General features: G+C 39.8%; 1 protein-coding gene across 1 annotated transcript; it reads left to right on the forward strand.

Annotated features, from left to right (window-relative positions):
- The first annotated feature begins 1988 nt into the window (after positions 1-1988).
- Positions 1989-9202, forward strand: mfsd12b (major facilitator superfamily domain containing 12b). Its single transcript, XM_076278533.1, has 10 exons — positions 1989-2743; positions 2846-3056; positions 3270-3399; positions 3648-3869; positions 4430-4522; positions 4647-4739; positions 5262-5432; positions 5538-5632; positions 5941-6071; positions 7837-9202. Exons 1-10 carry the CDS (start codon positions 2479-2481, stop codon positions 7914-7916), a joined length of 1491 nt encoding a protein of 496 aa, XP_076134648.1. The 5' UTR covers positions 1989-2478; the 3' UTR covers positions 7917-9202.
- Positions 9203-13047: the final 3845 nt, after the last annotated feature.

Below are 13047 nucleotides of genomic sequence, written 5' to 3' on the forward strand. Positions count from 1 at the left end.
TTTCTATATCTTTTCAGAATCTTTAAATTTAGGTTCTCTTTGAGGACCAGAATTTAAATAGCAGGTATAAGAGAGTATTTGCAAGGTCTTCAAAATGTGTATGTAAATATGCTTGCCAATGACTGAAGTTGCTGCGTGTCATGTATTGGATTTGCTTCTTGCTCAAATCTGGACTCGGATTATGCTTCCAGCATTTGTGCGGGACTGTGCACATCTTGATCACTGTAAAAAAAAAAAAAAATCTTGGTGTAATCTGAGGTGTTTGTGGAGAACTGTTCTTTGGTCCTTTGTCCTGGGTTCAAAGATTTTGCACTGTATAGTCATGGTTTCTGAAGGTTCCTAATGGTTGACTTCACAAGGGGCCATAAAGTCTAGTCAGCAATGACTAACGATTTGAGGGCACTGTTGTAGGTGAATCTTTTTTTTTATGTTGGCCTCACAAATTCAAGACCTTCACTCTGTTTTCCACAATCTCCATCAATTGGCAGTGGAAAAGAGAACAAGCTATGAAATTTAATGACAACAAATCTCATGTCAAACTCAGTGTGTTGCTCATTTTGTATAAGCTTCTACAGATCTGCCAATTATCAACTATGCTCTCTGGTCGTCATTGGCCTTTATACAAAATAAGTAAGTATGGCTGGCTGTAGCATAGCAGTAAACCTTATAAATGAGCATGCAGCAATATGCCTAGTGAACCCTGCGTTTTGGGAAAAATTCATAGATTACAGCAGGTTTCCTTTACACTTCTGTACCTTTTTGCGCATAAATCTGATGTGAAGGTTTCATCTCGTATAACGTTCTTCATTCAAAAAAAAAAGGTTATAAGGAAGCATGTGAACTTAAAAGGATTTGTACAATCACTCCTATGAGAAACTATACTGCAATGGAAATCTAAAGATCATGTAGACCTACACATCACTTTCAATACAGCTTGTTGTTCTTTTCTTAAGGTGATGTGAAGAATCATTACACATGTTAGCTGATGTGACACATGAGTGGGAGTAGGCTACCATGGCATGATGTGATCATCTGACCAAGTCGCATATGACATCATGTCGACATGATAGGCTACATGAGTGAGTGGTTAAAGCACTGCTGAGTGTGAGTCTGCTAGCTCTGAATCAATGTAATTTGTAGAAAAGAGGAACTGAGATATAATTTTTGACCAAGCCAACCATGTTTGTCAGCTTGTCTTGTTGACGCTCAAAAAAGAAGGCTCTTATCATTCTTTGGAGAAATGATAAACATCGCTTGACAGTAGCTTTGTGTTGTTGTCATTGTTCCACATGATTTGTCTCAAAGTTTTAAGATATTATAATTAATCCTAATGGCCTACATAGAACATGACCAGGTCTTATCCCGAGGTAGTTCCTGGGTGGATATTAGCCCCAATCGATGCTCCAAAATAACCTACTGGTTATGTCCCTCTCAGCCTCACTGGCACATATATGAACTTTTAAGCTGCAAATTGTGTTTAATATTTGATGCCACACAAACCTGATCAATATTTGATGCCATACAAACCTCCTGATCAGAGAGACTGTGAGTGCATAAAATTATTAAGGATAGCCTATATTTACCGGATAATCAAAGTAGGTTTGTGAAGAAGATAGCCAGGGCATTTGATGATGTCAAGGTCCGATGCCTACAGGCCTGAACCAGGGAATATGCTAAAGAAGTTCCAGAAATGCTTATGTGCACGACTTTGTTTAGCTGGGACTGACTTTTAGCTTTCAAAATAGGCTTATGTGCAAGGACTTATTTCCTTAGCCAATTTATCTGGAACATTACTTGTAAGAAGCTTTTTTTATAGGCTATGCTTCTTTTTTTGTTTTGTTTTTTTCTTAAAAAAAAAATAAGATTTTTATTTCAAAATTAGTTTGAGATGTTTTTCTGTAGCCTAAGGGGACGGCCTAAACAAGTAACAAAACGCCTCCATAAGTGGAAAGCACCAAACACAGAAAGGAAAGTGAAAATTAGAATGCACTAAATGAAAGGATTAATAAAAAATTGCCTTTAAAAACGCTTCATAATCATCTTTTCATTTTGAGTTATTAGTTATCTTAAAGGCGTCATTGACAGACCCGGCAAAGAGGAAGCATAACGCATGTGACTTTGTGTTGTGATACGGCCAATGTTAAGAAGCTTGGAGACTGTCCATAAAAGTGCAGGAGCGTTCGTGGAAATAGCTTCGGTTTTTGTTTTAACCTTGCCAACTACTCAGCATAATCTGTACTGTGTTTAAAGTCGTCAAGGCCAGTAAAAGTGCTGACTGCTGAAGGGCTTTAACAAGAACGTCCTGGAAACACCTGTTGTCATTTGGATATTGATTTTTTTTTATTTACTTTTGCTATACGATGGGCATCCTTTATTCTTGCGCGTGACATGGTTAGATTTTAAACGTTTCATTATCATCGTCTGATTAGGTCTGACATAATATTGAAGACAGATCTCCGCATATGATAAAAAACAAAAATGCCTGAACAGAATAGTTTACCAATCCGCAAGCGCCTATGCTATGCTGTAGGACATTTCTTGAATGACTTGTGCGCGTCCATGTGGTTCACGTATTTGCTAGTGTATTACCACACCGTCCTCGGTTTCCTCGACACATATGCAGGTGTTTTACTGTTCATCGGTCAAATAGCGGACGGGATTTGCACGCCTCTCATCGGTTATGAATCGGACCGGACACCAGGATGTGGATCTTATGGGAAAAGAAAGACTTGGCATTTAGTGGGTAAGGCTGTTGTGACATGCGTACACACATTTTTTTTAAAACGGCTACCGAAAGTATATCTGGGAGAAATGCAGAGTTTAACTTATTTCTGTTTCCTTTCAGGAACTTTGTGTGTGATTGTGTCCTTCCCTTTTATATTTAACCCCTGTCTTGGGTGTGCCGGGGGTACGCCAAATTGGGTGGGCATCACCTACTTCACCCCGTTCATAATCGTGTTCCAGTTCGGCTGGGCAGCCACCCAGATATCCCACCTGTCCCTTATCCCTGAACTGGTCTCCTGCGAACATGACAAGGTGGAACTCACAGCATACAGGTATAGCCAGCAGTTTCAGTAAATCAAGCCACATAACAGAGAATTAAATTATATATCTATTAACACATGAGTAGGCCTATTTTTTAAAAGCAAAGGTGACACTGCACACTGATACTGGTAGAGACAAAGTAGAGCTGCATGCAGAGTCACTCAGATCTCAGTATTTGTGTTGATAATATTCATGGCAACATCATGTGTCTCTTCCTTGTTTAGAAATGCTTTCAGTGTGGTGGCTAACATCACAGTGTATGCTGTGGCGTGGTTGCTCTTCCACTTCCAAGCACAGCACGCGGATCCCACCGTTACCGACAGCTTGGGACCTGTGGATATTCCACTGTTCAGGGTAACATTTCTGACCCCATTTGCCAAAATTTTTATATTTATATACTCAAAACTGTTCTGTCTTACAGTAAGTAAATTATGTCTTACAGTAAGTAAATATGAAGCACAAGCCTTTAGACAAATTACTAAATTTAGAAGACCTCACCTTCTAAACCTTTAGAACACCTCATATAAACTACTGCACTCATAAACAGGCAAAGGCACCTTAATATATGATGTTATCGCCTTCCTTGGCATGCCTCCTGTTAGGAGCTGGCTCTGATAGTGGTGGGCACGGGGGCAGTGTTCTCCCTCATCTTCCACCTGGGCACGCGTGAGAAGGCCCAGCAGAGGGAGGAGGAGGCGGCGGCTGGTGAGGGGGACTGCCTGACCAGTTCCTACCAGACCCTCATGCCTCCATCCCCTCAGAGCTCCACCCCTCCTGTACTGCTCCAGTGGAAACATTGGCTTCGGGAGCCATCCTTCTACCAGGTGAGCCTGGCCTTCACCAGGCATGGACACGGAATATCAAGAAAGCAATATTGCAATATTTGTGATCATTGTGTTATTGATGCATTGACACCTAATGCTGATACATAAAAAATAAAAAATTTGTTCAGATAACCATTTTAGTTTTCCAGAGAATACTTCTCTGCTTCTGTGGTAGGGTTCTTGATAAATCAGCAACTAAAGGGGGAGAACAGTACATATATAACACAGCATACACTTTATCTGCATGTTTTTTTTTTGGTGCACAGGCTACATATACTTTGATCACATTTACCTTGCCAAGAGACTCCCAGTCTTTAAAATATAACATATGGGAGAAATAAATTGTAGTAGTGTACCACAGAACTGAATCACATACTTCCATGGTAAAATGAAAAGAATCTACCATGCCAGATACCAGCAGCAGAATGTGTGCATTTGTACCAGAAACAGCAACAGTTTGCAAAGCTTGGTAATGAAATACTCTTGCCTGTTCATGCCTGAACTTTAAACTTCCCACCCGACCAACTCACCTATTTTGATGCTGCTGCTTTAACCCACAGGTGGCTCTGCTGTATATGTGCACCAGGCTGATAGTGAACCTGTCACAGACATATATCTCCATGTTCTTGACCAATTCCCTGCTGCTCCCTAAGGTAGGCAACCCAAAGCACACTTTGATGGTCTCAGTAATATGAAGTTTATTCTTCTGTCACTCCTCAGATAGAGTTTTGCATGTAGATTTGACAGCACTCCTGTCGTTCTCCTTCTCCATCGCAGAACTTCATAGCAACAATCCCACTGGTGATGTATGTGAGTGGGTTGGTGTCATCTCTGGTCATGAAACCTCTTAGCAAGCGCATCAGCATTAAGGTGAGTCTACACTCTCTTTTCGCTACATTCTTGGATATCTCGCGCTCTCTCTCTCTTTCTCTCTTTCCCTTTTTCTCTGTTTGTATTATCTTGACAATTACTTTAATCTTTAAACAAAATTATTGGTAAGGAATTGATGTTTGATGCAGGAGTATGCTTTTGCAATATAGATTTCTTTGAAGAAAAAATGTTTGAGATCAATGTTGACCCTCATGTCACACTCATGAGATGGATAACTGGTAGAAAAAAGAGTTATTTAGTAAAGTAGGTTAAATCAGTGTTTAGCCAACAGTGAACTTTGAAAAACCCCAAATCTGTGCAATGCATCACAGAGCAAAGTAATGCTTTGGAACAAATTCCTCACTTATGTACACCTGCACTAGACATCAGTGTTACTTCATTAAAGCTTCAGTTACACTGATGCATACCTCCATAATGTGAAACGGAATCAAGTCCTGTTGCTTTGAAATTACTCTCCAAAAGACTGGTCATGTCTGACAATTTGCTTCAAATAAATCGCAGATGACCTATTTGGTGGGGCTGCTGCTGATTATGGCCTTTGCCTTGTGGGTTCTGCTGGAGAGGAACATGGGGAAGCTCATTTACGGTGGAGCGGTTCTCCTAGGGTCCGGTTCCACTATTATCCTGGTCATGTCTCTGTCCCTGACCGCCAACCTCATCGGAGAACAAACGGTTGGCACCTGCATCCTTCTGCATTTGCATCTTTTTCAGCTACTTTGCCACATTGGTGGGTGTCCTTAATGACCCTGCTAACCTGCCCTATTTTTCCATCCCCAGCAAAGTGGAGCCTTTGTGTACGGAGCAATGAGCTTTACTGACAAAGTTGCCAATGGCCTTGGTGTGATGCTAATCCAAACCTTGTATCCTTGTCAGTAAGTTAAACCCAGACACATTTAAATGACGTTAAGATGCTAAAACGCTCATTACTCATTACACTAAAATGCTTATTACTCACTTCCGTGCCAACCTTAAGCACTATATTATGTTTGCTGGTCAGAAAGGACTGCGCATACAATTGATTCCCTTGCATCAGTATACTAGATATTTGATATAATCAATTTTAAAAATTAAAAGTAGATAATATGTTAAATATAATTTAGTACATATATAAAATGCAGTATAATGCGCTAGACTCTAACATGTGTCTGTGTGTCTGTGTTGCTCTTTCTGCCCTCTGTAGTACTGCAGCCTGCTGTCCTGACTGTGTGTGGTTTTACCACAGTGTGATGGTGTCTGTGACTGGCGGGGTGGCCTTGGTGGCAGCACTAGCTCTGATCAGTCTCTTCGTCTGGCCCATCCAGATTCGCCGAGGTAAGTAAACATCCCTGACAAGCACACAACAACACTTCCTCAATGCATTCCTCTAACCTGACTCATGGAAAGGGTATCAGTGCAGGCACATGACAGCCTGCTGGTGAGAGTTGCCTATGACCTTACTTACTCTATCTGAAAGGTGCATTCCAAGAGTTTGACAGGTGAGAAGGACTATTGCACATGAGGTTCTTGTGCCTAAATTATTGTTCCCAGCATTGCTCTTTTGTGCAACTTGACAATAATAGTTTAGTCGGATAAATAATTTTATATAATGGATATTGAAATGTAATATCATGGAATTAATGTAAACTCAGCAAAGAATTCAAATGCTATTGTTCAACTTTAATCTCCTTAACTTTGAACACAGATTCTACACAAAACAAGCCAACAGATTGCCAATGAAACCATTAAGGTCATTGACTGTTAGCGTAAAAGCATATTTCTTATGCACTATAGCAAACCCCAACCAAAATATTAAGTGGCGAGAGAGAGAAACAAACAGCACTTACATGGAAGGGAGGGAGAGAGAGAGAATTCAAAGACCTTTTTAGAAAATTATCATGCCAGTTCTTCCCTCATTAAAATGTTGACTAGATTTGGAACGTTAGCTAGCCCTCTTCCCCTCTTTCTAGCATGTTAAGAGTGATACCAATGAGTCTTCATCCTAGCTGTAGAATTGAGCTCAGTACAGCCTCTGAAAGTCAGTGATTAATTAACTTTTAATTAATAATTCAATTAATTGTGGCGATTGACGCATACATTTTTGACTACTAAAGACATAACAATTATATTTTATAAATCATCATCATTACATTTTTGGTTAACTTTTTATGTGTTTTCTGAAAAACCTGGAAAAAATGACTTATGCCATTATTTTAGGAAGGTGACTCTTAATCATTGTTTTCTATTAAGAATACCCTGGTCAGTATAGCAGATAAGATATGGGACGTGTAGAGAGTAGAGATCAGTGCACAACTGGAAACAGCTGACTTAGCACCCACTGAAGGGAATGACCATTGCTCAGAAGTTCAGGCAATCCACATGGGGTGCATAACCCTAAATTATTAATCTCAGCCATGAATTTTAACCGTGGCAGTCATTCGCAGGCAGACTCTGTCCCAGTTCTTATCAATGGTCCCCGCCCTCTCAAAACAAGGAAGTCAGCACTTATACCTGTGTCAAATAAGGACTGTGAGTACTTCCTGTAGCTAAATGTCATTAGTTCCTTTGTTATTTGTATACAGCAGATATAGAACTTGGCTCCTGCAACTTGACTTTTGATGGAAAGGTTTAAGCTTAAAGCTGTCTAATCCATTTTTATTTATTAGAGCTCTGAGTTTGTCTGTATTTGGTCAGTCTGACCAAGTTTTAGATTACCTGTAAGAAAGTACATTTTCATATAATAAGTATGTTTTTTCTGTGCCCAACTATGCAACATCAGCATGTATCACGATGGAGTTAAAATGATGAATTGAGGCAATAGTCTCTCCTGCATCCCCCCATTTCTTTTGAACCTCTGACTCAGACTGGTTCCTTAGTTGTTCTCAGAATGACTGGATTAAAGTCGTACTTCTCCTAACTTCCCCTATGTTGTAGTCAGTGTGTAGTAGTATGCAAAGCTACCCAGCCCACCAGGCTGCAAATCAATCTTTTTCTGTCTGCGGCTGGTACATGCAGCGCTGGTGTAGATCAGCTCTCAGCTCTACTTCCTGTTTCTCTGTGTGAATGGGCTTCACTGAAACGTTGCCTGGTCTCTTCGCAGGTCTTCCTGTTTTGACCGGATGCACGGCTGCGGATGGAAAGGATACATATGGCACTCTGGCCCACTCTGTTGTGAACTGAGGGCCTGAGGCCACACTGATAACACTGCCGTTTGCCACGAATGTTTAGGCTGCTCGTCATATTCCACCGTGGATGGGAAGAGGAAAGGAAACCACCTGGCAACCCTGTTTCACTTTTCTGTTTTTTTTTTTTTTTTCAGATCCTTCTTCTTGTTAAACAGTGAGGCACATCAATAATATAAGAGACTTGTTATTGATGTCATCAGACAACATCAATTTGCTATGGCATTGTTGACACTATCTTTAATCACCAGATGTTTTACACATTCATTGTTGGCATTTGGGCAGAACACTCAAACTGTTTTATTATGAGTCATTGTTTTTTAAGGATTTATACAGTTTTAATGGTACTCTTTATGGGTAGTTAGTTGTTATAACCTAAAGATTCATATTGATGGCACTCAAAAACAGTTTTTAGACAAAAAAAAAAGACTTCTTCTGTAATAAGAATTGAAAGGCTCTTGAAAGTCACTATCTCTAGTGTAAAAGCTCAGAGAAAGTGGATACCAGGGACAGACTGTCTTACTCTTTCATAGAAAACAGAGTTCTACTAACAATTTGGTTTCTGTTCCTCTAACACAGTGTTTCAGACCACTTTACCAATACAAAAAAAATCACGGACCACCTAGCTAAAAAAACCTACTTCAACAGTATATTACACTAGGCCTACTCACTGAACCACCTTCCTTATTGTTTTTGCACCTTGCTTATTGTGTCAGAAGATTCATGGCGTAGCTTACATAGGCAGTGTTGCAGAACTGTTTTGATTTACATACAAGTTGGTTCAATACTGCAAATATTGCAATTACAATGTTTGCTCGCGGAGCACTTGAGATAGCTTGCGGACCACACTTTGAGAAACACTGCTCTAATGCCTCTACTAAATTGTTACTGCTGCCTTTCTCATTGTGATATGCAAACATGTTTGATGTGTAAAAGGAATGTTAATATAGCTCAAACTTGATGGGTGTGTATCATTGATGCTTGTTTGTGCTGAAGGGTATTTTCTTAAATGTAATTTTTTTATACGTTTTTTTTTTCTAAAGTCTTGTATTGGATGTATTTTTTATACTTTCAGTTGTAAAGTCAAATTTTATTCTCCAAATTATTTATATTGCAAAGAGCACTTTCAAATTCAGTACATTCAGTCTGTGAGCGGATCACATTGTACTCAGATAGTGTGATAGAGTACAAGTGTGCATACAGTAGAGTCAAATGGAATTTTTAGGTCAGTAGATTTAATTTAGGTATATACATGGGGTTTGTCAGTAAAATGTGTTTCAATCATTTTGTTTTTGTCTTGTTTTGTATTCACAGTAATATTTATTATGTTCTGGATTGTCATTTTGAGAAAACAAGAAATCTCATTTAATTGGTGAGAAGTGTGGACTACATCGTATAGATTCATATTTTGGAGATTGGAGGTCGGCTTTTACCCAAGCAGTTTTTAACTTTTAAAATGGTCATCTCTGCTTCCTCCTGTTATGACCGCTTCTCAGGGAAACTTCCTCATACCTCAAACTCGACACACCTGTTTTCCTTGCTTAGGGTAGCCTGCTGGCAATGATGTGGTCATTCCTTCAGCATAGATTTCAGAGTGTATTTAATGAAGCAGATGCAGGTTACTTCTCATCACTGCATCTAATTTTCCATTTAAACCTCAATTTCAACTTTGAATATGCATCTAAATTCAAAAAAGCAGCAAAACGGCAGGAAATAATCATTTCCTCACTGTTATCTAGCGAACCTGACTCAAAGCAGCATACTGTACATACAACATTCTTTTTTCAGATATAGACATGTCACATTCCTAGAGCTACAGTATAGGTAGCGAATTTCCCACAGTGGCCAATCAACAACCAAGCCTATTTACCATGAAAAAGAAAAATCACCAACAAGGAAACCTTTGTGGACAGAAAAATCATCACCAACAGAACAGCCTTGGAGAGTATTTCACTGGAGTTATCAAGCCGGTACCTTCCTTCATCAGGGTTTCATTGAATTAGGCCCAACAGTAGACACACCTGTGACGACTCTGAGCGCTGCTCCTGCGAGCGCCTATAGGCGTGGCTTTAGCGCTTGTTAAGGCCGCACCTGATTTGCTGCATCTTCATTGCTATGGCCGTTTACAAAATATAGGCTAATATCATTGCAGCAATGTTCTTCTAAAAAGACTTAACATAAAATTAAATAAATTAATCATGAAGTAAAACAGTGTATCAAATAAAGTAAAAAAAGGTGAAGTTCTTTTGAAAAAAGAAAGAAAATGAGTTAACCCTCCTATTGTGTTCGTTTTATGTTTACTAGTTTTGTGTTCCCAATCAAAAATGACCGCTGCATTATAACTTGTTATAAATCCATAGTAACGTAAATTTATTGAGTAAAGTAATGTTGTGATAGACCTTTGTATCACAACACTTGTGATACCAACACCTTGTGTCTATTGGATATAACCAGTTTTGTACTTCCATTTGCTATTGATGGCCTGCAGGCCTCACTGACCTGAGCTCATGCAAGTCAGAAAAGGGAAGATTCTATTGGGGAAAGGTTCCAGTGGGGGCTGACATAGAAGCAAAGAGGGGGAGTGAGGGTGTGTTTGTGTGTGTTTTTTTAATGTACAGAAGCACATATACAGTCCACAAACGAGTTAGGAGTGCTGCTTGGGTGTTGACATATACAGTCCACCTGATCAATAAGTATGTGCCTGGACTCAATTTCATACATTGACCATTTTCTCACCCATTAATTTCTAATGGCCGGTCATTTTTGACCGGAAATACACATGGGTGTTCTAAGGTTAAATAAAACACTCAAATTGTTATAAAAAATTATTATAATTTGTTTTGCGTGTTCAGATGCCCTGTATTAACAAAGTCAAGGAGCCTCATGATGGTCAGAATAAGTTAACAATATTTTTGAGAGAAAATAATTGTCAATCGGTCACATTTGACCGCGAACACAACGCTTTTCTTCACATCTTGTTTAACCACCAACAAGTTTGCAGCTTTATCCTAAGTCGTGTAAAGATAAAATAATGCAATATGCAAACTGAAAACTATTCATCACCAGTGCAAAGAAATGAAGCATTTTTGTTTTCTCCAAATCTCATCCACAAGTCCCTGAACTGATGCCCTCATCTCATTGCTTTGAGTCTGATGCTCACATCTGGCTTTGAGTCATCAACATCTGGGTGGACACTTTAATTGAATATGGAAAAAAATCGTTATGGAATATAATCAACAGAAACTAGTAAAAAAAACAAACCCCCCTAACATTTCTAAACAGTTCGGTGGGGGGCACTGTGTGGCTCTTGCAGCGGTAAAAGCTTCTGGTTCTCTCTCCTCCTTTTCTACCCCTGCACGAGCAATGCCGTGCCCCCCACCGAAGTGTTTAGAAATGTGGTCGGGGGTAATTTGAAGAGCAGGCGTCACCCCTGCTTGTTAGTGGCCTCACTAATTGGAGTTTGGGTAGGGGCCTGTGGCTGGCTGGAGGCGGTGCAATGCAAACGATCCAGGCCTGCGTGGTACGGTGCAGTGTGGTGTGGTGGAGGGGAGGACATGTAGAGCGTGTGGGAGGAGGAGACCTGCTGGTGCTATTGCTTATGGAGATCAAATAGCCTCCCACATGCCTGCTGTACAGGGGTTCTGCAGTGGGCGGATGCTTGTGTGAAGCTGATTAGTAGTTCCTGGTCTGGATCTTAATAAAATATATGATGTGCTTAATAGCCTTGCACAGTTCCACCATTGTCTTACTCTTGTGCATTTTTCTTATGTTATTTCAGATTTGATATCATTAACCTGAATTCATAAACGGAGTTGAGTTGTGGAAAAGTTTAATCTATGCTTAGGTACACTTATGGTATTCTGAGTGGCGGGAGGAGACCTCATAGGACTTCTCTGTGTGGAGAGTAGATGCCACATGCTAGCTAGCACATTCATGGTCAGAAATGTGAGATCCTGATTAGTATAGATTATAAAAACAAGCTGATTGAACGTGTAAGCTATACTTAGCCCTACAAATAACATTTCACAAGAAGGTAGGGAAATTACATAATTTACATGCTAACTATACAAAGCATTTCTATTTTATGTTGCACTGCCTTCTTACTATGTAGACATGTGTTATATACAACAAGGGCATGATGAATCATTGTTGGAAACATCTGGGGTGCCTCTCCATCCTAAAGAGCTTGGGCACCCAAGTCCTGGTTTTATTTCAGAAAGATTCAACAAAATTATATATAAAAAAGCTTTGGACATATGTTAGGTGATATCATTTTTAAACATCTGTTTTGGCTTTTTTAAGTAACGCCCACATTTGTAATGTAATCACAGTAATATTGATTTTCAGTCGTATTTTCTCATTTAGGGACTGTTCGTTATTTATTTAAGGGGCTACCGGAGGAGTTTTGGGAGCGTTAGTCAAAAAAGACGTGACCCTCCCTCGCCAGCAAGACATTTTTCTATGACCCTCCAAAGTGATTGAGAAAAAACGCATGACCCTCCCCAACAATTTATTGATGTCTTCTGTAGCCTACTGGGTCAATTTGGGAGCTTGCATGCTACCACTCCTTCCTTGAAATGCCTTGAAAAGGCTGTTGTTTGCACAATTTCACAAATAATTACCTGGACCCTGTTAACTTTTTCCGGGTTTATCACGTATTTTAACTTTTTTCCCCGCTGTCTGAGGAGCTGCAGGGCCGTCGCAAGGGCCCTGTGGGAACTTGACCGGTGCGAGGCCCTTTTGACTTACGTGCATGAAATCATGCGATAGCCTACTTTACACGTACTGTAGCCCAGTGTTTTTCAATCACTGTGTCGGGGCACACTAGTGTGCCGTGAGAGATCATCAGGTGTGTCGCAGAAAATTACCCAAATGTCACTCACTGGTCCAGAAAAGCAACTGTTGCATCAAAGAATTTATAACCACATGCTCGTATGATTGCACTATTTGTGGTATGAAGGCATTGTACATTGGGGGCCCCATATCCAGTATTCACAGAATCATCACATATCCAGTTCATAACAACAATTAAATTAGATATAGTCACCTACAAATGAAACAGAGGGTGCTTGTTTTATTGAGCAGGTCTTGCATAATAAGGCCATATCTGTGTATTATTTGAAATTTTA

This window comes from Alosa pseudoharengus, unplaced genomic scaffold (genome assembly GCF_046254945.1).
Source record: "Alosa pseudoharengus isolate Yale_2024_CS ecotype anadromous, Long Island Sound unplaced genomic scaffold, YU_APseudo_1.1 YU_APseudo_1.1_scf_11, whole genome shotgun sequence".
In the NCBI taxonomy this organism is placed as follows: Eukaryota; Metazoa; Chordata; class Actinopteri; order Clupeiformes; family Clupeidae; genus Alosa; species Alosa pseudoharengus.